Source organism: Plectropomus leopardus, chromosome 5 (genome assembly GCF_008729295.1).
Source record: "Plectropomus leopardus isolate mb chromosome 5, YSFRI_Pleo_2.0, whole genome shotgun sequence".
Taxonomy (NCBI): domain Eukaryota; kingdom Metazoa; phylum Chordata; class Actinopteri; order Perciformes; family Serranidae; genus Plectropomus; species Plectropomus leopardus.
Genome location: NC_056467.1, coordinates 16,093,155 through 16,116,609, shown reverse-complemented (window position 1 = coordinate 16,116,609; position 23,455 = coordinate 16,093,155). Strand labels below are relative to the sequence as shown.

Genomic DNA, 23,455 nt, shown 5'->3' with positions numbered 1-23,455 from the left:
GGCCGCTTTCATGTTTTCTATAGATAGTGCAGAAGTGCTTAGCTTGCTTTTCAATGGAAGAGACAGACTCGAGTTGTTGCTGCTGCTGCTGTTGTTCATAAGATTATTATTGTAGAAAGGTCTCTTTTAATGTTAAGATTAAGGAATTTTGATGATGTTGTTGACTGAGTTGAGGAGGAATACACACGTTTTTCCCTCAACTGCTTTCTTTCTTTATATGTAAATGAGCACAGTGTTTGGAGAGTGCATTATCTCTTATTTCACAAATGTTTTTATTTAAGTACTTATTTTAACTTTATTTAACTAGATAAGTCAACTGAGAACCATTTTTATTTACAGTGGCAACCTGGGAAAATAATTGCGTTCTTTAAGTTAACTTTAGTTAAAACTACTTTTATCAATGCACCATCGAGCCATTATTTCCAAATGATAATTTGAAGTCACGATGCACATTAGCAAACACATTACAGCTTTATATCTACTCAGTTAGTGCCACCCCATGGGGTCAGCACTACATGCAACAGTTCTCTCAATCTTCTCATTAAAGCAAATTACTTAAGGAGTGTCACCGACCCTGCTAAATAGGCTTAGTGCTGATGAATCTAATGCATAGAAATGAGCCAGTCATGTTGACCCATTGCCCAGCCTAAGGATGATTAATGTGCCCAGGGGCTGCTAATGAGGGAACCGTCTGATCTTACAGGTAGGGGAATTACAACTGCGGCTGTTGTGGCGCATTGCAATGAGCTGTTGAGTCATGCTTTACATGAGACAATTTCTTTTGAAGAGCTATTTGCCTCTAACCTCCCTATTGACCTTTACCGGTGGTGCATGGGAAGGTAATAAGGTAGGACTGGAGAATATATGAAAGTAGTCGATCCTAGACAGCTGAAAGGCTAGCTCATTATTTTTCAACACTTGATCCGGTGAACTGCCTCGACTAATGCAGCTTGTGAGGAATAATAAAATTATGAGCTAACTTTGTATTGCTAAGACACTTTTCTTTGGATCCTGTCAGATATGCGTACAGAGAAATTCAATGATCACAGTTTTATTTAGGTTTACTCAGTAGTGTTGTCTGCAACAATATCAAAATTGCAATGAGAGTATTACAAAAAAACCCACAAAAGTATTTTCCCTGTATCACCAAAGCAGGGCTCAGTATTTTATGACTTTGTGATTTTATCAAACAAAAGCCTGAGATTGTTTTGTTCTTGGCTTGAGCAGCCAAGTTTAGAGCTTACACCACAGCAACAGCATAATCTGTGTAGAAGTGTTAATGGCTGCAGTTTTAAATCTTTTTAATGTTATACATTACGGATTAAGATGTATTTGGAAAGAAGAATGTTAAAGCTACATTAGGTAACATGAAAAAATCTGTCAAAATAACTGAAACTGACAATATATCCTGAAAGTTCATGAGACAGTTGGTTTGTGAAAAAAACATTTCTCTGTCTCTCCTCTTCTTACTGCCTCTATTAGCCTCCTCTAGAATCAACGACGGTGCACCCAAAACAACCAATCAGAGCCGAGTCTCCAAATTAGCTGTCAGTCGGTCATTGCTCGTAAACTGTGGTGAAGCTACAGCGTTAATCCAGATTCTGTAAAAGCCTTTTTTTCACCTCAAATGTTCTCAGAAAGATGCGTTTGTGACCCCTCCACCATGTTAAATCCAGTCAACTGAAATTCCAAGCACCACCCATCAGACAGACCAACTTTCTCATTTTACAGCTTAACAGTTTTTTTTTATCATTGTCACCAACTACAATTTTAAGGTCAGGTCGCTCTGAAATCAGTGGGCTGTCTTGCCTTTAACACAGTGATGGCTGTCTCTGCTGCAGCTGAGTCTTTAGTCTCTTTTGTCAGGCAGAGGGCAGCAGAGATCTTGAGCTTGGAGTACACCTGGAGATTTTCGTGTGTATGTGGGTTGTTTACACTGCACACACAAAAATCCATACTGATTAAAACAGTGCACACCGAATAATTTATGTGAGCACATGGGCAATATGACATTTTGTCAAAAATGTGTCAGTATCTTCCAGTGTGCTTGTAGACTCTGTCAGCGAAACATGTTCTCATGCAAGCACACACAGACACACACACACACACACACACACACACACACACACAGACACAGCTGCACCATTCATAACAATAGAGTGAAGCTGAGCTCAGACCGAATGCTCCCTCTTCTCCTGCTTTGATTCTAAATGTCAGCAACAACAATGACAGCTCGCTTGTGATTTACACCGGTGCCCTTTTAAAAAGCCTCGCTGGAGTGATGAAGCTGCCTGTCACTACAGGCAGTTCCAGCCCCATACAGGCATCAGCTCTGCTGGTGGGGCGGCCAGATTGGGCTCAGCCACTGTGGAGTGTGCTGTGTGTGCACTGAATATAGAATTTCCATTCAACGGCATTGGATGGCGTACTGGGGATGAAGTAGGCACATTTGTTCTTGGATCGCTCACAGCAAGCAGGGTGGGGTAGGAGAGTGGGGTAAGATGTTTATGGTATATGTGTGTGCATACTCTTGTATGTTTCACAGTTCCCCCTCCTCCCCTGCTCTGTATCTTGTTGTAACCCAACACGAGGGCTTGCTGTCAGCTGTTCAGGGATGCTGATAGCTAAAGTTGCATCAAGCAAAAGAGAATGGATGTGATGTGTTTGCTCTGTGAGTGGTATAACAACCCATCCATTAAGTCTGGCTGCTTTGCTACTGGATTCCTTAGAAACAGAACACGTCACGTCATTTCTGCTCCTTTAATTGCCCGAGATTGTATGGTGCTATCAATATGTGCTTGGCATCAGTGGAGTCTTATTTATTTTATGTTATTTATGATTTTATTTTGACATGGGCCAGTGCACATTAATACACATTACTGTAAATGTGCCAGTGTTAGCCAAAAGCTAATTTTCAACTGTTGTACCTGGGCCAGGTTGAAAGTACTTGAAGAAGACAATTCTACATGACAGAAGAAAATGAATTGGCCAGCAGACACAGTATGTACACAAAATCTAAAACTTAGCAGGAAAGGAAAAGTTCTGCACAAGATATAAGCATTAGCAGACAGGACACAGTCATCAACAAAACAATTTACATAGATAATGTGTAAAATAGTAGAAGAAGTGTTAAGGCCAAGCAGTTCCTACGCCCTTTCCGTTCGAGCTGAGCCAGCCCTGCGCAGAATCGATCACCGGCCACTGATGTGTAATGCATGCCAGTTATATTTGTGTCCGAGCTCGTCCCGACTTTCTCCGACGTCATGCAAAAGTGGACGCCGATAATCTCACGAGGCGGCCACAGATTTTAGAGCCAGGTGCCTTAGTTGCTTTCCATTGACTTCAAGACCCCAGGTGTGATGGTGAAAAGCTTGTCTCAGCCGATCGAACTGCTGATTGGTTTAGATGTTGACTCAGCAGTTTGACGTTTCAGATAAACTTTTTATTTTTGTTGAATTTCAGAAATTTCGAATGTATTTGTCTTATTTGAAGGTTTACTCTGTTAACAGAGTGCACTGCATGTTGTGGCTGATGGTGATGTTTTTCAGTCATAGAGACTAAATACATTCATTATGAACAATAGGCCTACATAATTACTTGTATATTAACACAGGACTGTTTTGATTTTTTTTAAGTGGGGCTATTTAATAACATAAAGACTTGCAGTAAGTAGCCTGAGTGGATGTGAGGATTCTTAAAAATAGCATCTGAACAGATGTGAAGCTCTGACTATAGGCTGTCTGACAGATCTGCACCGAAAGCTGCTGTGTGTCTGACTGTTAGACTGATGTTTTTGATTTAGGTGATGTAGTTTAAGGGTGTCAGGTGCACTCAGCATATTTATATCCAGCAGCAAACTGATATGATGCTGATTTACATGAGAATTTATGTAAAATGAAGGTTAAACCATGAACAGATATTATAGAACACCTGTACAATGCTATTAGTTTACTGTGTCATAATCACAATAATCACAATCGCATCCCTCTATTGGCTTCCTGTAAACTTCAGAATAAACTTCAAGATCCAAACATGCACTGCACGACCTCGCCCCCAGTTACCTATCTGATCTCTCTGTTCCTTATGCTTCTTCTCAACCACTCCAACCCTCAAATCTTACTAACTTACTTACTGTGCCACCCTGTCATTGCATTCAGCCAGCCATTTCTGATCTGCTCCACTACAACCATGCTGGTGCCGTGTTTGCTGCGTTAAGTTGCTGCTCATGCAAACCAAGTATTTCCTGCTGCTGCTGCTCCTTGCTTCACATTAAAGGCTTTCCATCGGTGAACCACAAGAGGGCTTTTACTGTAAAGCGGTAAATGCAGTGGATTGGCGCCGACTGCTGTTTGATAAAAATGGGTCTACACAGAAGTTATACCGTTGCTTTTTGTCAGTGGCTTAAATTAAATATTGCAATGAACAGTAAAATATAAAGTAGTCACAGTGAGCTGATAAGATAAAGAGCTGTAGGCCACACTTGTTTGCTGATTGTGTGAAACTCCACCACATCATTAAGGTGAGCAACATTTTTCACTGTACTAATAGGTCCCTAATGTTCAGTGGGATGGGTGACTTCAAAGAGCGACAGAAACAAGACAAACTAGCAAGCTATTTTTACCCTGTGGTCTTTTGGCTGTGGATGAAAATAGGGAAATAAAAAGTGTTGGTCAGGGTTCCAACGGATCATTAAAAAGACTTAAAAGGCATTGAATTCATTCATCTAAAAATAAAGTTTTAATTGGTATTAATATGTCTTATGTCAATCTTTCAGAAGTCTTGAAAATGCTAAGATATTGCAGGTAGGAATTTATGAATCACTTTTTGTTCTGATGTTGCATCAGTGGCTGAAAATCATCTGTGTGAATGATTTTTTTATTTAATCCATATAACTATATACAGCAGAGTGTACTTTCGGATGATTATTACGTTGGCACACTGTGCTCGTGCTCGTTTTTCTCCAAATTTTGTTACTTTAAAGTTAGGCTTTCATTTTATTCCAAGTGGCATTAAAAAAATTCTTAAACAGTCTTAAATCTAACTTGCCTTAAACTGAAGGAACCCTGGTTGGTGGTGATGAATAAATAAATGGGTTGCTATTCAGATGGCCTACTGATGTGAACAGATGAGAATAATTTGTGCCAGGCATACTGAAAAAGCTACAGCCGATGCTCAGGCTCAAGGCTGTCAACTGTCAGTTAACTGTCAGCTTAGTCTGTTAGGATCCTAAACAAAGATAGTGAGCTCTGGATCTTTTTTATGTTTTTGAAAACTGCTATTCTCTCAGTGTTTTTGAATGTCGTGTCACATTACACAAATAGCATATATGGTTATATGACTGCGTTGTTTACCTGTGTCTCTGCCTTTTCTTTTCAGGACATACAAGAGTGGCTCCGGGGTCAACAACAGAAGAACAGAGCTGTTTCTAAAGGAGCATGAGCATCTGAGAAAGTAAGTTCCCATTAACTGTCATATGTATTTGAAATAATTAAGAATCCAGCTTTTTAATTGCATTTGGAGCAATGTTTTTAAAGATATTTGTATGTTAGTTTTGGCATATCAATTCTAGCAGTTCAAAGAAGATCTTAAATGCCATTTTCCAGAGCCACACAGTCTTTTCTTGATGAAGCAATGACCTTAATCTCCCAGAAATCAAAGCTAGTATAACTCATCTTGATGGTGCAGCCAAGCCATTTGAAATAACACCAGAAATCATTGCTTTAACGGATGCTTGCTTTGATAAGCTCTGGCACCCGTTGGCACTTTATCTCTTCATGCTTTTACTCTCTAGTAGATGGAAAGCCACTTTTTCATGACGTTGCAATCATTAATCTAAGGTTTGTTGTATAAATTACGACAGAGAAAATGTAGATCAGATGTGAGTGCTTTCCTGGCTAGAGGATATTTTAAACAACTTTTCTGTTGTACTTAATTTGCTGGTGAAGAAAATATAGATTTAGATTTACATGTGTTCTGCTTTATTATATGATTTGGTGTCTTAAAGCTGTAAAAAGTTAGACACACTTTTCTCACTGACACAGTAGGTCAAACCATGATCTGCCAGCAACCTCATTAGTGTCCTACGATCATTTGGCTGACTCTTCAGCACTGCAGAACTGCATGGGGTTGCAAAGTTTGTGAAATCTGTATGTGTGTACCTGTGTGAGAGGCACCCTGTGTGGAAAATAAAATTGAATGTCAGCAGGGCACACGCACTCAACCAAAGCACAGATAAAACTCAGAAGAGCCTCTTACATTGCCCAGGCTTGAGGATCCCATCAGATAATTTGAACACAGCAAATACAAAGCAGTCTGATTGATTCTCTCTGTGGCTAAATGTTTGTTTCCTCTTTCAACCTCCCAAAGGAATAATACCTCAGTTATTCCCCAACAAATACCTCTTAATTCATTTTAGAACAGGTTTACCTGGTATGGTATGGTATGGCATGGCTAATGTTTGTTTCTAAATTTGTGAAATGAACAGGGATTTATAGAGTGACTCATATACAAGGGATGAATTCAACAACATAACACATTTGAAAGACGGTGCAGTAATAAGATAAATAGAAAACTAACACGATAGCCTGGCACCGCAGTGTTTGAAGATTTTTGGTGAAGATTAATGTGGTTTTTTATTGTTCTATGTGCATTCTACATATGTAAGCGAGTCTTTTAAAATTTGGCTGACACAGAGATGTTAGAGCAGATCATTTGGCTCACCAGATCTCGATAATTAGATGCAGCAAAAAAAAAAAGAAACATGTCAAAGGGCAGCTTTTTCGACAGTAATACCTTTGTTAACATACAGTATGTGCATGTGTGAGGGTTTGTGGGTATAATGCACATTTGTGTATATTTGAATGGGTGAGTGTGTCAGATGACTGCAACACGTGTAATTGCATGTATAGAAAAAAAATTGCTTATTTTTTTAGGGCTAAGCAGTAGCAGTTTTCAGGGCCCTTGCAAGTTGTCTTTTAATTTCATGGCTGGAAATTGCATTGTTTTCAACGGGATCAAATATGACTTAGGAAAAATGTGTTAAGTGCCATTTTGGTTCCTTTTATCCCTGTCACTACAACGACTGCCGTGCTTTGTGGCAGTAACATAACAAGGTATCTGTAGCATATGGTCAGAAAAATATGATTGTGCAGTAATCAATGCTTCATGTTACCCATTGTTGATGGGTGGATACAACATGTCTTGGATTTAATTCAGAAGTGTATAGCTGGTCAGTTATTGCAAGACAAATCTCATCACAGCACGAAGAGAGAGTCACATCTCCAACACCACAAGTCTGTCGCTGCGTTGGTGAACTTGTTACTGGGATTCACCAATTAAACTTTTTTTTTTTTTTATCATCAGTAGTTCAGTATAAGAAGAAGAGTTGAGTGGTCACATCAGTACTCAGTACTGACTGTAACCCTGAACTGACGTTCAGGACTCTGAGGAAGGAGGTTTACCAAGCTATGTAGCTGAAGAATTTATTGACGAAGTTTAATTGCAGTTCTGTCAGTGTAGCTCCACAGGGGTTTCTAAGAGTAGCGTAAATATTCAAATTTCATCTGATACTCACTACGAGGAAAGACCCAAATGAACGCCTTAATGGATTCATGTACTGTAGCAGAGAGACAGAGTCATTATTCCTGTTCTGTCAGTACAGCCCGTTTCACACATGCAGTTTATCCCTGAAATGTTCAGGAACATTTTCTGCATGGGGCCACGTGTACAGGAGCAGCGACTGATATTCAGGGAAATCTGTAATGCCAGTTTCCCACCTCAGGACCCAGTATATTTTCAGGAAAATGCCAGTATAGCTGTGTTGTAAAGAAAAACTGCAACAGGGACAAACACAAAAATAATTTTATCTCTTTGATGAAAAATGGAGCAAGCAAACCAATCACTAGACTCTACTGGTGAGGGGAGTGTGCATGCGTGTAGGGAATGCGTGATGGAGAGAGAGAGAGAGAGAAAGAGGTGATGATGAATGTGGTGAGATCAGACAAGTGAGGGAGCAAAGCAGAGAAGAGATTTTTAGCTGTGAATTATCCAACAGCAGTGAATGTAGAGTTTACAATTCATGTCAGCTCCTCAGGACCAACAGAAGTCCCTCGTGTCCTGTTTCCCGGCTGCTCAGTGTGACGACCAGGGTTAACTCTGGAGTGATCGACTCAGGGACAACAACACAGTGTCTCCCTGAAAAGAAAGGGAGAAGGGAGTGCCCCTCAGTCCATGCAGAGGGTGAAATTGAACGCGGGCTGTAACAGTTAGAGATGCTGTAATGTTCAACAAAAAAAACCAGAAATGATTCTCTGCCACATGCATGTAGACCCGGCCATGTCTCATCTTCTTCATTTGTTGAGTTTTATGGTGGTTGTCCTCCATAAATATTGCATTGCCACCATCTGCCAGCCTGTCCATTGCTCCATCTATTCCAGCATTACCATAGCATGTGTGAAAAGGCACAAGACATAAATGTTCCTAGCTCATGTGTGAATAGTTAAGATCACTCGCAGTGCCTGAAAGGTTATCCGAGAAATTAACTTGTGAAATGGGCTTAAAAAACGGCCCTTAGAAATCAGTCATGCTGTTACTTGTATCTGTTGTGTGTCTTGTATTCTAGCTTTAGAGAGGAAGGGAAGATAAGATCATCTCTTTCCTTATTAATTCAAACTGGGCTCCAAATAGTGAAACAGAATACTGATTAAGAAATAATCTTAGCAACATGAAATGAGAACAGTATTGGCTGCCGACACATTGTGTTTAACCTCCTCCGACTTCCTGCAGCCAATTGCATTCCCAACAGTCAAGCCCTCGTGCCAATCTAGTGCAATTGATCGGGATCCTGTTAATGAAATTATCTTATTAAACCACAACCCATATTGTAGGGCTTCCCCAGACCATTGACAAAGATGGCAGTGGAAGGAGCAGATTGGAGATGAGGATCGAGTTACGCTTGATTGATCCTATTAGGGCCATAAAACAGGAAAGAGGGCCTTCAGAGAAAAGGACTAAAATGTGTTAGCAGCCAGAGAAATGGTCTGAAGCCTCACTGAAGGCAGAGAATGGATATTCAATAAAGATGAGAGATTTGAGTTTAGATGCTCTTTATCATTTGTCATGCTCCCTGACAGTCTGTGATGCTCTCTCTTCATGAAAGACAGTGTTTTGAATAACGAGGTGTCCCTTATGTGAACTTACAGGATACAGAAAGTTTTTTTTTTAGATGTTTTTTTAGACTGTTAAGTATCTGTGGAGTCATTTCGCAGCTCAGCTTGTGATAAAACCCTGTTTGTGCCCTTGGCTTTTTACCTGAGGCAAGTGAGCCAACATGAGTATTCATCTTTTCTGTCTCTACAAGGCTTTTAGGGTGGATGATGTAATGTATGATCAATATAAATTTGAGACTATAAGATACTGGCAAGTGATGGTGGTACCAGCATTGCCAAACTGATCAGCTAAGACTAATCACTTCCCAAAGAGAAAAGAAAACAAATCCCTTCCAGTTAATCTACAAATTACTGCAGGAGGTGGGGTGTCTGCCAGCCTGCATTCATTCTCAACAAAACCTCATAAGACGGGCATGCCCATATTAATTTTTAAGATAACCGCCACAAAGTTTTTGCTTGTAGTGATGAAGCTTGTCTAGTTCCTAATCAGTCAGACCAGCTTATACATTATGTTTGAAAAGCTGTCAGTGCAGGAGACGGTGGTAAATAAGAGCGACACTTTAGGTGCTTTCAGACAGCGAGCGGCTGCTGCCAACATTGGCAGGGGCAGCAAGGATGGGGGGGTGCAGCTGCTGCTGTAGCGTACATACACAGCTATTTGGTGCTGCGTTTCAGAGTTTAAGATGGTTCAACGTTTTCAATTTGCCACCACAGCTCACTACAATGTGATGAGATTATACCAGGTGGATAGCAACAGTATACAGGCTGGTTTGATTTCGATAGCCTGACACCCAATAACTGTGAACTCGCCAGTTAATTTTTAAGGACAAAAAACAAAGCGCAAATAACATTGCCACCCTACTCAGTAAGTTGCTTCATTTTGAGCCACAAACCCCCTTTAGTGTTGTTAACTATGTTAGAAAATACATAGAAACATGAATGACCAGTTAATGAGGCTTATCCCGCACATGATCATATTTGTGATAAAGTATGTAAATGAGCACAGAGAAATACAGTTATCCATATTCCACTATACATCCCTAGGGATGCATGATATTGCCGATATGCAATATAACGATATATAGCAACTCATTTGGCTGATAACCGATACTGTTTTGATATATCCACATTTTTCACCACTTAATTGGTGATCTTCAAGTCTCTTCTGTTGTGGAATTAACATTATATTATGCATACTCTTATCTTTATGGCCCACCAGCAGAAGGAGACATAAAATACAATGCTTTTCAGGGTTTTCATTCATAGTTCAAAATAAGAAAAATCCTTCAATTTAGGGTTGATGTTTTGCACATGCTCAACTTATCAGCTAACAAAAAATTATATATATATAGGTTTGTGATATCAGCAGAAATCAGCATGTTGGTTGACTTCAATATTTCATTTTAAAGCCAATATCTGCAGATACCGACAACGTGACGATATTATCATGCATCCCTATTAAAAACTTGATTATAAACGGTTTATTCATCATGTCCATGTAAACACACTCACTGCTAACAGTGCTAGTAGAGCTAACAGTTAAAGGGGATTTGCAGCTTAAAATTGAGCCACTTATTCTGTGCAATGCCTATGGGTTGGGATGGCTTTACTTGCAGTAATCACCCTGAGCAGTGCACTACCTCAACCTGAGTAGCGCAGGGCATAAAACTGAAGAGAAGAAAACTTAACAAGCCAACCGACATGCATGACCTGTCTAAAATATTCTCAGGGGTTAACCATTAATCGGTTACATGTTTGTAATATTGTTAGGTAACTTGAACTTGATGCTGTTAAGTTATTACAGCTAGTTGCTACTTTAAGTGCTGCCGACATTTATGTCATCTTTTAGTCCGCCTTATCTCTGTCTCGTTCTCCACCCTCTTTCCATCTCTCCCTGCCATAAAGGTCAGTGTTCATGAATAAACTAGAAGGAGGGAGGGGCAGGTCCATTAAAAGTTCATGTTGTATCAGCTCTAATGGTAGTGGTCACTCTGATAAGGACTTCCTGTCGAACAGAGGATTTTTTTGACACAGCAATGGTGCCAGAGCAAATTTACATTTCACATTGATGCACATTTGTTTGAATATAATGGTCTGTTTCTGCATTTACTTGCCACCAACAGAAAATACTTTGTTCAACAGATTCATCATAGAAATGTAATTGACTGAAAGTACCATACATGAATTTTTATAATTACAGGTCTCAGGTATTTTGGTGAACTTAACTCCTAATGTCGATATGTATTCAGTCTTGCACCCTCTTTTCCCCCAATAAACCAGACCTTTTTCAGTTCAGTAGGAAAGCAGTTTATTTCCCATCCAAATAATTGAAATGCTCAAACAGCTAGGAAAAGCACATATTTATGGGAAAAATAACTCAGACTTTTACTTCCAGAACCCTGATGGCCAATATAACCCTGTCCTCTTCTCCAATCTGCCTCACTTTCTGAGGGGTCGCACACGTAACAAAATGTAATATCTTTTAAAAACAGTGTAATTTGAAACTGTGTTGTGTGTGGTGCATCACGAGGCGATGAAAAGACTCATTTAACTGAAATCTAAAATTATAGGTGTTTATCAGTGCTTTATCGTCGAAATTGTAAACAAAATATTTACCTGCTACAGCGGCCAGTTGCTACAGCTTACTTTTTGTTTTTACTCTCTTTTTCTCTGTTTCCCTGTCTCTTCTTGTCCCCTAGTTTGGGACCCTTGCTTTTAGTCTGTGTGGCCTGTTGCCCATCTTAATGAGTTTGATCTGAGCCGCCAGCTTTCTGATGTGCTAATGTTATCAGTGGAGGAAAGCTCTGAAGATTTGGGATAAACTGCCACACTGCTCTCTTGCTCACCAAAGAGATCTAAATCAGTTCAAAGGTTCAGTCAGAGGTTTCCCACCAACAATGTGAGAAATGTCTTGAGCATTTTGGATCAGTACATTTCTGTGCTTTGCTTCTTAAGATAAGCTGTGAGAAAAAAAACTGCATACAAGCATCTCAATGAGACTGCTTCTGTGGAGTGCATCAACCATGTCCAGCTGGTTAGCTCACCAGCTCAGTCCATTATGATCTATCTTACATGTGTTTTCCTGTAAATACGTAATAAGGATTCAGATCGTGGACCATTTGATTCCACTTTGTCGTGAAAAGGAGACACCTTTTTTTGCTTAATTGATTCCAGTGGCTTTGAAGTGTTTTGCTGCTCGCTGGGATGCGCTGATTGTGCTTCGGACGCTTGGTGTAGTTTTTGCCCAAGAGTCTCCCATTTGAAAAATACTCTCTCTCTCTCTGAGAAGGAAAATATTCAACGTCATCACAGGTATATCACTGCTCTCCAGTCATATCGGCCCTTATTTACAACAAACGTATAATAAAAAACTGGCCATACAGTCATTTACACACACATCTAGGCATTTAACAATGTGGATGTTAGTGGAGGCTATGATCAAATCTTATGTTGGGCATCAACATGTGTGTGCCAGTTTGAATCAGCTTGGACTTGCAGTGCAGCAGAGTAAATCTGGCTTAGTTTGAGAATCGTTATAGACCTTTTTCTGAGTGGCAACTAAGTATTTGCAGCCACATATTAATCACTCAAAAATGTATAGCCTTTTAGGGAATATATTTTATTAAAGCCTACAAAATTAAATTGCACCTGTAACATCAGCGTTTCCATTTCTAGCTCAGAGGAGTTTCTCTTTCTGGCCATATTATGCTTCTTTATTGGGACTTTTTCATTACCATCTTTGGACGTGCCAAGTCAAACCATGTTGCGTAGATTTGTGCTTCCTTTGTCAGTTTAAACATGCTCTCACCTCTGTCAGTGTAGGAAACCAGAGGGAAAGGTGTTTTTAAAAGTCTTTGTGTTCAGCTTTCAGTAAATTTATAGCATCTAACTGAATCACTGTGGTTTTGTAGTTTATTCTATTTTTACTTGAGATATCTGCTTTATTTTACTGTTTCACTTTCTGTCAAGTGATGCTGCAAACCCAACATTTCCTTATTTTGGTGCGTCACAATAAAAGCTTTTACATAACAAAATGCAGATGGACATTTATTGTGAAAAATGTATAGGAAACTTAATATGTTTCTCACTGAATTAGCGCGAGTTTATTAGGGTCTTTTTTTCAATATATGATGAAAAACACTTGTAGCAAAAATAATGGGGGATCTTTAGTTATGGATCAGCCAACTGCTTTTACACATCATCACTCAAAACAAGCTGTCATCAATTAAAGACACACCCCCAAGTGGGTAGTCCTGTGGTAATGGAGGCGCAAATCTCTGCAGAGCTGGGCTGATGGGCCAAACCAATTCAAACCAAGCCGAACCAGCCAATGGCTGTGGAAAAAGGGTTCGTGTCGTGAACTCTGGGCGCAAGGCCCCTCAACTGTATATTGGGGCGGGATAGTTAAATGACGATTGTTTTCAGTGGCAACATTCATCATTCCCACAGTGTGATTAATGAGACAAGAGCATTTCATGAATCATGCGTAGACACTATTCATAAGTGTATTCTTTCCTGGTTTGTATGTTAGACTGATAAGAGGGCCGATGTGTGGGGCCAGGCCCCACCAGCTGTCCTACGACAAAAACGGAGTAGATGGTAGCAGTTGTTACACATTGTTTTTTGATACAACAGACAAGTAATACTGCTTAAACAATATCACTATGCAGGTTTTTAGATTTGTTTTCCTGCTATTTTTAATTGTGTGCTCACACTAGTACATAGAAATGGCAGGTGATTTCAAAGTGTCTGCCAGTCTTTTTTCAAAATGTTGCATCCAAAAAAAATCCCATGTCCCTACAGATTCCCAGCATTAACCGGATTCCTGTATTAATTGGCCAAAGTTTGTGAATGGCAGCGTTACTGTAAAAATCATGTCTGTGAATCTCACCGTCTGTGCGCTGTGCTGAGTATGTAGCTCTGAGCTTTGATTTGTGACCACTTTCCTCTCTGCTGATGCAGTTTGCTCTTTGTGACTGCTGCCAAGATTCACTGGACTGTTTCCGAGGCAAAGTAATTAATGTTTCAGTTTACCTGGCTGATTGTATTAGTTGCTTCATATTGTTCTGAAAGCCAACCTGACTGAGCATAACTCTCAGACGGTTCCTGCGAAGTTTTTCCTTTCAGGATACCACTTCAATAATCAAATATTTGATGAGTCAACAAAAAACAAATCTATTATCATTCTGATTATCTATTAATCTTTGTACTCTTTTAGTCTTTGAATGGTACCTGCATAATACAGCCAATACAGGCACAATTCTTTTGACCATTGATCATTCCAAATGCAAACAAAAAGATGGATTTAGGCATGTGAGTAATAAGCAGTCTGCGTATTTCTATGTTTTTGTGCATGAATGACAAGAGAGGGCAAGGAAGCATGTGGGTGAGAGTGGATTGATACATCACACTGGTAAGGGCAATTAGCTAGGAGCTAATGAGCGATGTAATGACTGCAGCAAAATGCCGCTGACCAGGGGAAAACGGAAGGAACCCACTCAAAGCTGAAACCACAGAGGCCACATATATAAAAATGTGATTGCACAGTCAACCTCACCACTACAGCTGCGGCTTGATGATGAAGGAAACAGAACGTAAATCTTTTGCCCCATCTCATCTCTGCATATAAAAAACTCTATAAATCAAGGCTTACCTCAGCTCACAGCCTCTCAGCCCTCCTCTCTTGTGCTCCTCAGCTCATGATTTATATGGTGAACACTCCCGGCAGACAGACAAGTTAAAGGTTTAGTTTTTTCTGTCAGTCCTTTGTATGTCCCTCGTGTTTTTTCTTCCATTATTTAAGACTGGGGTCATGCGGCTCGGTCATACGCCTGACAACATTCTACTGTCATAAGTTTTGGGGGTTTTCTGTTTCAGACATACAGCCTGCACTGATAGATCTTATTTGCTTAATAATCAAATAGGCCTAGAAAGAAAGTTTTTTTTAAAGGCCCAGTGTGTAGGATTTAGGGGTAATCAATTGGTAGAAATGGTATTAAATATTTATATTCAAATAGGAATAGTTGTGTTTTTGTTACCATAGAGGAAGCCATTTATATCTACACAAGGAGCAGGTCCTCATTTACGAAGATCGCCATGTTGCACCACCACGTTTCTACAGTAGCCCAGAACGGACAAATCAAACACTGGCTATAGATGAGGCCAGTTGCATTTTTTGCAGGTCGGCCACCGTTCTTATCTTCACATTTGGCACACGTGAGACGTGTCAGTTTTGCAGCGTCACATCTAGACACTACTGAGTCCTAATGTTTCACCTTTAAAAGGCAAAATTCAGATCAAATGAGGTGTCTGGACACAGTTCTCAACATGAAGGTGGCTGAGCCAGTGGCTAGCAGCTAATGGTGCTAGCTCCATGAGCAACATTAAACAGCCCTCAGATGTAACAGTGTTAATTAGAGGAGAACTGGAGGGTGGGAGCTGTGCTTATGCTATGACACAGCCTGGACATTAGCACTAACCACCATAAGAGCGCAGTGCAAAATGCCGGTGATGAGCTAGCCGGTGCCAGCAAGCTTAAATTTCAACACTCAGAGGGAGTGTGACTTCATTCTCTACTCACAACGCCATTACTCCATTATATCTGTAAAGAGCAAATAGTGGTATGCAGCAATGTTATATTAATGCTCTAAATGTCACATACTAGGGTTGCAACTGTATACCGGTTTCAAGGTATACTGTGGCATACTGGATTTAAAAGAAAAAAACAAGAAAGAAATGGATGCAGATTCTCGTCTTTTTTTTGGTTATTTTCAAAAAGGGAGACTCTTTGCAGATGCTTGCATCAAAAACAATTTCAGGTCTCAGTAATAATAATAAAACAATCTGTTTTAATCCCAAAATGGGTCTTTGTAACTGAAAATAATAATTCTGTAACACTGTGATACCGTGATATTTTGGCTATTATACTCTGAAAATCTCATAACTTTGCAACCCTATTGCATACAGAACCTCTAAGACTAAAGAATAGTTGTTGCTGGCCTGGTTTTTGTAAGACTCCAGTGTGCTTTGCATCGCAACTACCCATACTTGAAATATTCTTTGCTGCACCCACCTGCCAGCCTTTATTCTTAATGATGTGCCATTTACCATTTCACCATATGATTCGATTCCTGTGAATGACTCAATTTCAGTGTGACAAAGGCAATGGATATATTACAAACTGCTGTCAAATAGCACTTTGGCGCTTGTGTGCAGAGCTGTGATCCATTAACAGAGGGCTGTCCAGCCCGCACTGTAACCGTGTGGTGAAAATTAGTGTCCAGTCTTACGGGCAACATTCTTGGGATTAAAGCAATTAAACCCAACAAATAAAACATTTACTGGTTGATGTTATTCCTGTTTGGCCCATGAGCAAGAACAGGACCCTAATATTACGGGTAATTAGCAAGACCAATCTCAATGATTACACCAATATATCACCCAGAAAACGGTCTGTCCTCTGAGGAATCAGTTGATCAATACTTTACCACATAAGCGACCTAAACACGGTCACTTGTGTGGCCCACAAACAACTGAAGTTCAAATATCTTGATTGTATTGCTTGGTTTTGCACATGCTACTATATAATCTCTGGTCTGTGTGAATGAGCTTTGCAGTGCTCCTTCTTTAATAATGAACTAGCTTTTCTTTAATATTATTGCGTTCTCCTTGAATTCATCATTTTTGATCAACTGGATCTTTGAAACTCCTTTTAGGCCTGACCAGCATCTGTTGGATGAAAAAAACTGTTAGCTCAGCACACACACTTAAAAACACATGCATGTACACATGCAGAGCCACATGATATGTTTTCCCTTTACTTAATTAAAAAAAAAAAACAGCTGCAGGGCAGAGATGGGGCATCACATTGAATGTAAGGAGACCTACAAACTAACTCATCCATCTTTCTCTTTAAGGATGCTTCCATTTTTTATTCAAATCTCACCTGAAATTATGTGATAAAAAGTGGCATGTCTCTCAAGGCCAAAGTAACAAGAGGTCAGTCAGAATATATGAAGGTTGCAAACATTTGGAACAGGTGTACAGGACAGGGATCAGTTTAAAGAAATACCTCGACCCGTAAATGACCACTTGTATATTAGTTACTCGCCCCAGTCACGCTGAATTTGTGAAGAAAACATTTTTCCTCACATGCCTCCAGTGAACGAAGAATCCAAAAACAAGAAAAATTCTTAATGAATTGAAGTCATCACCTGAAACTCTCACACAAGTCGTGCAGTGTAATCCACAACCGCTGAGCCTCATTCAAAACTTTATAAGAGAAAAACTACAATCATCAACACAGAGTTGGGTAAAGCCCTAGACATCCCTAATAATGAACCTTGATATTGTCAAGTAAGGGTATAAAGAAAAGATTTAGATAAAGGTAGAAGATGGTTGCGCTTCGACAGGAGTCTTTGAGAGACCTTCCCTCTCCTCCTGTAACTTTGGTTGGATACATAAGGATGCTAAGAGCTTAACAGAAACCACATATGGAGCTTGACGAGGAGGATGTGGAGTTGCTGAAGGGAGGTTGAATTGATGCTGAGCTATGAAATACAATCCCAGCAGTTTTGTTTGTTTGGTTTACTTTAGTTCTCTGAAACATTATCCAAATTGATTCCAATTAGGGAATAAACGACTGAGAGCATTGTTGTTTATGAGCAACCCGAGACATGAAACTGGTGTTACAACATTAGAGGTTTGTGTGTGTGTGTGTGGGGGCGCGCGCGCGTGCGTATTTGCCTTCCAGTATCCTCTGTAGGACAAAAGCAAGCATCTGACACCCCCTCTTAAGTGTAGCTATGCAGAAGCTCCAGGATCCGTACGGCGAATTCCTCTCTGGATCTGCTTAGTCCAGGCTGCCTGTCATTGTGGGAATCATCCATAAGGAGAGATAAACTACCGTTTAAAACTGTTGATTGTCCACACAACATTTTTACAAATATAACTTTATGATGTTTGTGAGAATCAGCACAAGCAAAGGAGTTTAACAACAAAGAAAGACGTGACCACACTGGAATTAATGGGAAGATTTAAATTGTGTTATGCTGTTTATTGCCAGACTGGTCGGACAGTCTCTATGTGGGAGTTGCTCAGATTGATTGAGAGAGGAAAAAAACAAGAATATTCCAGTTCAATGTTACCAAGTAATGTGATCAGAATTCAGTATCGATCACTGTCAATTTGAAACTGGTACCAATAATTGCCCACACTAATTTATTTTTTTTTAATAACCATTTTATGTTTTGCTTCAGTGCCTCTTAGCAATATCTAACCAGTGTCTTTATCTTTTTCTCCCCTCTCTCCTCTCCTAATCTTTGTCTGTAGTTCGGACCGACTGATGGATGACACAATAAGGTAAGGCTTTCTCGCCTTCAGATATGGGAAGATATATATTTGCATAATGTGACACCTTCCACCTTCTTCTCCATTGTTTTATATACTGCTGCATGTGACTCAAAAGCCTCAGCATGTGCAGCCTTCTTGTTATTGTGCTTTATCCCGAAGCAGCCACTATATCTACTATGGTTAAAAATGCTAACGCTGAGTAAGGAAATTAATACATTAACAAAAAATAAATCTGTCCTCTTAGCAGATGTCAGTGTTGACAGGCTGTTACTCGTGACATGTTGCCACTCAGATAGTGCCGTGGACAGGACGTTGTTGAGGATAAAGAACAGTGACTGCAGACAGAGTGGCAGCTTTAGAGCCAAAGTAGAGCATTTTCATTTTATTACATCGGGTTCAAATGAAGAAAACTTCAGCGTTGATGATGTTGACCTCATCACAGCACTAGTGCTCCTGAAGAGTTATAGCTGACTTCTTCCCCAAAAGGTTTTATGTGTAATCAGTTAACTTTTGCGTGCCGTTGCCGATTGTTTGTACTGATGATTCAACTGGAAGAGTTTCATGCACATCAAAGTCTTGCAAGTGTGCCAGCTGCAGGTCCTATGTTATCATGAGTGTATAAATGAACAGGAATGGCACGTGCCCAGAATCGGGCCTCCCACTTCACTGATTTATAGTTACCATCCATCTTTCACTAGTCCCGGCTCCTTTCCCTCCCAGCAGACCTGCTCAAATGACGAATATGTTGCTCAGGATTTACCCCCCCCCCTCCCCACCCCCCCACCCCCCCCACACTGTTTCTGTCATCTCTCTCCCCTGGTCCTCTTCCAGCGTTGCCTTTTCTATTTCCAGTCCTTACATCTCGTAAACCATGCTTACCTAAGGATTGGCTGGGACAGCGGTCTGATTGGTGGATTTTGTCTCTGAAATGGTGATGATGCTGTGTGTTTTTTGTTTCCATGCTGTAAATTGCTCGTTTTCACACAACCCATAGCATTATTTTCTACAGCCCTTCTCTGTGCTAAAACCAACTTTTTTTCCTTTAATTTGTTTATTTTGTATGCTAATTGTGCTATGTCGTGTCTAATTAGGTAATTCTCAAATACTTATTTTCTCATTTGATCATGAATAAAATGGTCTAATTCAGATATCTCTCTATCTGCATTTTGAGCACAAGTTAAAGATCTAGTGTGCAGGATTTAGTGGCATCTAGTAATGAGGTTGCAGAAGCGAAACTTAAAAGCGTGTAGGAAAACTATGGTGACTGAGGCAATAAATACGAAAATGTGAATGGCACTATCTAGGGCCAGTGTTTGGTTTGTCCGTTCTGGGCTACTGTAGAAACAACATGACGGACTCTGTGGAGAAGACCAGCTCTGTGTGCGGATATAAATGGCTCACAGTAACAAAAGCACATCAGTTCTTATTTCCAGGTGATTATAAACGAATAAAAACATAATTATGAATATTATATACCATGTCTGCCAATAAATGCCCCTAAATCTTACACAGTGGCCCTGCTTCCTGTTTTTACTTTATTAGGTGATTAAAAAAAGAGAAGCACGCAGAAAACTTTTCACATTACCATTAATGTCTGTGGAGTGCCCTCTTCCTGTGCCCTTTTTGACAGCTCAGACCCTAATTTCCATTTCCCCGTGGTGCAAATCATGACAAAAACAACCTTGAAACAAATGCTTAGACAGGCATTTTTACAGAATAAGCTTTTTTTCATGTGTCAAATGTCAAACAGATTGTAAAGCCCTTTGAGGCAGATTGATTGTTTCTTGATTTTGAATTTTGGAAATAAAACTGACTTCATCTGACATGATAATTGATAACTTTGAGAAGACCACTTTTGACCACTGACAGATCATATAGTGTTTGTGTGTGTGGATATTGGCATTAAAATGAAATATTGAAATCAGGCAACAGGGGATCTTTATCCTCCAGCTCTGATTTTCATGAGCTGGTTAACATTGACATAAAGGCCCGTTGAGGTTGCTGGAGTCAGCAAAGTGTTTCTCCCTGACTGAGGAGAACACGATCCCCAAAACACTGCTCCAGGCCAAGACTGCGGACTGTCAGGAGATGCCATGCCCTCACCCTCCCACACACACATGCACACACATAGTCTCCATAGGCCTGCTGCACATCAGCTTTACCAGCCAAGAGTAAACAACTGTGATGATTTCATTTATTTTGTTTTGACCTGCCTCCTCTGGGACTCTGTCACTCTGGGCTGGGAGGAGTTTGTCCCCTGTGGCCGGTGCTTACTGGTTCCAGCCCTGCTTTTACAGAATGCTGCTATACCAACTGTTTTTACCATATTAACATTATACTCAGTATTTTTACGTTGTCAGGTGGTTTAGGGGGAGCTGACTCTTTAACTCAAATACTCCCACTGTGGAGGGCTCAAATGAGGGCTCAGTAGCTGCCATTGATTATTGTGTGTAACAGATGCCACAGAAGACAAACATAGAGCCTGAAACTTTTCCTGCCAACTGCCCAGCTGCACTTTCCTGCACTGAAAGTTGCTGAGGGCCAAGTTTGACAGCAAGAGAGCTACAATATCACAGCAACTCTATACCTTCCTTCTACAAGCCAAGGTGGCTCACACACATACTGTAGGCACCTAAGAAGAACATGATAGAGCGTGATAGTTTCACCTCAGAATGATTTCCTTCCCTTCTGAGCATGAAAAGGTGCCTACACGCGTGCGGTTGCTAAATGTCCGTTTTTAATCTTTGCTCAGGAGGATATAAAGATTTGCAAACTGTCACAGCCCCATGTGTGAGCATGAATGTGTATTAGACGGAGTCAAATAGGCACAACACATATAACTTCTTTCAGCAGGCAAATATTTGATTAATATCCTAATTGATGTTTATTTAATTAGCAGATTTGGACTTGCTGTATTCAGATGTGACACTCAAGAGTCTGAATCTCTAGATGTGCTGCAGCTGAGCAGCAGCTACGCCGCACCTGAGCAGCTTGCTGCTCTAACCTGTTACATGGGTGCCCGAAAAAAAACAACAAACAACAGGTTCTGCGCTGCTAATGCACTGTACATGCGCTGCTCATGCATCCTGTGGCCTGGGCTTAAAGTAGTCATTAGACAAAGCAGTATTGACAAAACCTGAGCTGATAGTCTACTGTTGTTATGGTTTTAGTCAGGCTCATGCTCATTACACAAAGCAAAAATGAGCATTGGCAAATTGAGAAAATGACTGTCGTTTCCCAAACGCTCAGTCTTACTCATCCACACGGATACAAAGTAACAGGAATTTTGACAAACCTGCTCCATAGAGGATTTTTTAAAAACTCAGTTTTATTAACCTAAAACTCTGTGTGTGGTAAAGATGCCAAAACACAGAGGAAAATATTGTTTTGCCTCTAGATGGGGTACTAGAGATTGATTTTTGGTGATGGAGCATTTTCTGCTTTTATTTTTCTTCAAAAGACATATTTTAAGTGGTTCTTTTGCTTCCCTTTGTAACATCAAACTCCACCACCTCTTGTCCTTTAAACTGGAAGCTCATTTCTCAAAAAAAATTAATTTCTAATCATGCATGACAGTCAAAGTCACTTTACAGCAGTAATGACTGCAACCACATGCATTATATTAGCACTTCTTAACTTATTTTTCTCTCTGTTTCTGTAGTATTGCCATGGCAACCAAGGAGAATATGACCTCCCAAAGGGGAATGCTGAAATCCATACAGAGCCGGGTCAACACGCTGGCCAGTATCCTTTATGCCGTGTATGTGCATGGTTGTGTGGGGGGCACCAAATAGAAGAAAGGTTGCCAGTATGAAATCACCACTGTTCCTTCAGAAATCAATGCTCACATATTTCTTTTCAGTGATGGAGAGTGGCTCTTTGTTGTCAAGATTTATAGGAATGTACCAGGAAGCGGCTGGGTCATTCTCCCAAATTGTCCTTTGATTTTTTTAGGGGTCAAATATGCAGGAGGTCATAGTAAAGGGCTACAGCAGAAGGGGAGCTTCAGCAATGCACATTGTTAGTTTATACTGGCACTCAGCTTCTTTACATCTCCAATTCAAATCCTGAGATGTTGAGTGTTTCACACTCAGGAAGGTTTTCGCCAGATGCTTTTCAGTGTAGGATGTTTTTGTTCAGGAAATTAGTTGTGATCTTTCTTAACTTGTGACTCTCCCAGACCGTTTCCCAACCATCAACAATCTTATCCAGCGAATCAACCTGCGGAAGAGAAGGGACTCCCTCATCCTTGGCACAGTGATCGGCGTCTGCACCATCCTTCTCCTGCTCTATGCTTTTCACTGAAAGCAAATCCTGGTGAAATCTTTAAAGGAGCAAGATTGATCTGCTCTTTGTAACATGGGAACCCCCAGGAGACTGAGCTCAGTGATTAGAGGACCCTGGAGGCTCCTGAGCAGAAGGACATTCAGTTGGTCCAGTTCCTTGATGGGAACAGATTTGGCCAACAGGAACTACTGAACTTGTATTTAGCAGTGGGACAAATGGAGGGCTGCCAACAAGTGAATGGAGACCAAAAGTACAAATAAGACTTAATTTTAATCAATTATATTGATAACTCACACAGAAGGAAGTGTGAGGAAGCGGGAAGAGACTGAGAGAACGTCTGATGCATAATTCTTTTTCACAGGTGGAAGGATTTTTAGTTGAGTGGTCCTTTTAAATTGATGAAGTGGGATGCATTGGTCATTGTGGGCTGTAAAATGTGAATTAATAAATTATTCATATCAGTATGTGCAAAAAGGTGTGTGACACGAGTAAATACTGTACACTCAGACCTTGTATTTTTCAGAATATATGACGGGAAGTAAAAAGTGTATTTGACTTTCTCATTTCTAAACAACTTTACCCAGCAGGATATCACAGCAGGGCTCTTTTTTTCTCTGTCTTTCTTTTTTTACTACATTGACATATCTCAA

General features: G+C 40.2%; 1 protein-coding gene across 1 annotated transcript in view; it reads left to right on the top strand.

Annotated features, from left to right (window-relative positions):
- Nucleotides 1-23,112, top strand: part of gosr1 (golgi SNAP receptor complex member 1) — a 29,682-nt gene extending 6,570 nt beyond the window's left edge. Inside the window, exons 6-9 of the mRNA XM_042486688.1 lie at nucleotides 5,377-5,451; nucleotides 18,498-18,527; nucleotides 22,180-22,262; nucleotides 22,699-23,112. Coding sequence (XP_042342622.1) covers nucleotides 5,377-5,451; nucleotides 18,498-18,527; nucleotides 22,180-22,262; nucleotides 22,699-22,823 — 313 coding nt within the window. The 3' untranslated portion in view covers nucleotides 22,824-23,112. The remainder of the gene's footprint in view (nucleotides 1-5,376; nucleotides 5,452-18,497; nucleotides 18,528-22,179; nucleotides 22,263-22,698) is intronic.
- Nucleotides 23,113-23,455: the final 343 nt, after the last annotated feature.